At 43.2% G+C, this 1,761-nt stretch overlaps 1 protein-coding gene across 1 annotated transcript in view; it reads left to right on the top strand.

Moving 5' to 3' along the window:
* The window catches only part of SNAP91 (synaptosome associated protein 91), a 68,088-nt gene extending 66,677 nt beyond the window's left edge, over positions 1 to 1,411 (top strand). Inside the window, 1 exon segment of the mRNA XM_019472986.1 lies at positions 1,319 to 1,411. Within this exon segment, the coding sequence (XP_019328531.1) occupies positions 1,319 to 1,411 (93 nt within the window).
* Positions 1,412 to 1,761: the final 350 nt, after the last annotated feature.

Below are 1,761 nucleotides of genomic sequence, written 5' to 3' on the forward strand. Positions count from 1 at the left end.
GGCACTTGGCCTTGTTGAACCTCATACAGTTGGGCCTCAGCCCTCGATCCAGCCTGTCTAGATACCTCTGTAGAGCCTTCCTACCCTCAAGCAGATCAACACTCCTGCCCAACTTGGTGTTGTCTGCACACTTACTGAGGGTGCATGCAATTCCCTTGTCCAGATCATTGATAAAGGTAATAAACAGAACTGGCCCCAGTACTGAGCCCTGGGGAACACCACTTGTGACTGACTCCCAACTGGATTTAACTCCATTCACCACAACTCTTTGGGCCTGGCCATCCAGCCAGTATTTTACCTAGCAAAGAGTACACCTGTCCAAGCCAACTGTTGACTTGCAACAGATCACATGAACCACCTTGATGTTTTTTCAATTCCCTTGTACAAGACCAACAGAACAGGTTTGAAAAGACTCCTACATCTAACTATGTCCAAGATCTGTTTTTGGGGATATTTGAGTAAAGCTCAAAGTGGAGCTGATGGGCATTCCTATTCTGTTTAGAGCTTGTCAACATTTACTAGAGCAGCACTCTGCATCTTCCCTCAGCCCAGCAGAGGGTTCTTCAGAAAACCAACCTTCTGCTTATGAACAAGCTAAGGTCTCAAGTTCTTGGATGTCAGCTGTTTCTCAGTAAATGCAAGTTTAACTGGTTTAGACTGGTAGCTTGCTGGGTTTCTTTCGGTGCAAAACTCCTGGTTCCCTGAGTAAGGTGGAGGCAGGGGGGAGTAAGGTCAGTAAGGTCAGGATGGGAGAATCATTTGGCTCCGTAGTGAATAGGGTTGCATGGAACTTGAAAAACTGACACTTTCTGTGGAATAATTGATGATTTTTATACCTACCAGAGAAGGAACAGAGTATAATATAGTCGCATCTCTGGTACACTTCGGGCTCTTATTTATACTACCGATGTAGAGCAACTTGTACTTAAATGCCAGTTGCTGGGATTTTCAGACGTACTCTGCAACACGCATTCTGCTTATTCTGCACCTTGGTGTTTAACATCTAACAATTGCTTAACTTCTGTCTGGGTCGATGATCCTAACACCATTCTGTCTTACAGGGAGAGTGTGATTTGAAGCGACATTAATTAGAATATGCAGTTTCTGTAGCAGTGTCCATTAAACCAGCCAAACACTGTTAGCCCTGTAGTAAGGATGGAGTCTAAACAATGCTTGAGCAAAATGGCAACACATTAAAGAAAACTTAGAACTTTGTATGCTTGCAATGTGCTTGTTTGGGAACCATCTGTATCTACCTAATGCTTGTGTATCCTTGTCTGCTTTGTTTTTTTCTGCCTTCCTGGCTGGCATCTGTTAGCTTTCTCCAAGCCCAACTCCTGCTACTCAGAGTCCCAAGAAGCCTCCAACAAAGGACCCATTAGCGGATCTTAACATCAAGGATTTCTTGTAAACGATAAGGTATTCTGTGACTGCCTGCCTAAGCACGTTATGCTGTGGTAGGTGTCTGGCACACAGATGTTGATTAGGCCGGTAGATTGAATATGACTGATAAAATTGTAGCTGCAGAGATAGGTCGGAACATGCACTGATAACGTGGTGGTTTAAACAGAAACCTGAATTCTCTGTCCGCACTCTTAATTTTAGCCTGAAAGCTTGACTTTTGGCTACTTTTTTGCCAAAAGTGACTGCCAGGAAAAGTTATCTTCAATCTGTAACTTCCATTTTTGCCTTGTTTTCCATTCAATCCAAAGGTTCAAGTTTTGGGGTTTTTTTTCCTGAAATTAATACTGAAACAAATAG

The sequence above is a fragment of the Aptenodytes forsteri genome, unplaced genomic scaffold (genome assembly GCF_000699145.1).
Source record: "Aptenodytes forsteri isolate BGI_AS27 unplaced genomic scaffold, ASM69914v1 Scaffold245, whole genome shotgun sequence".
Classification (NCBI taxonomy): Eukaryota; Metazoa; Chordata; class Aves; order Sphenisciformes; family Spheniscidae; genus Aptenodytes; species Aptenodytes forsteri.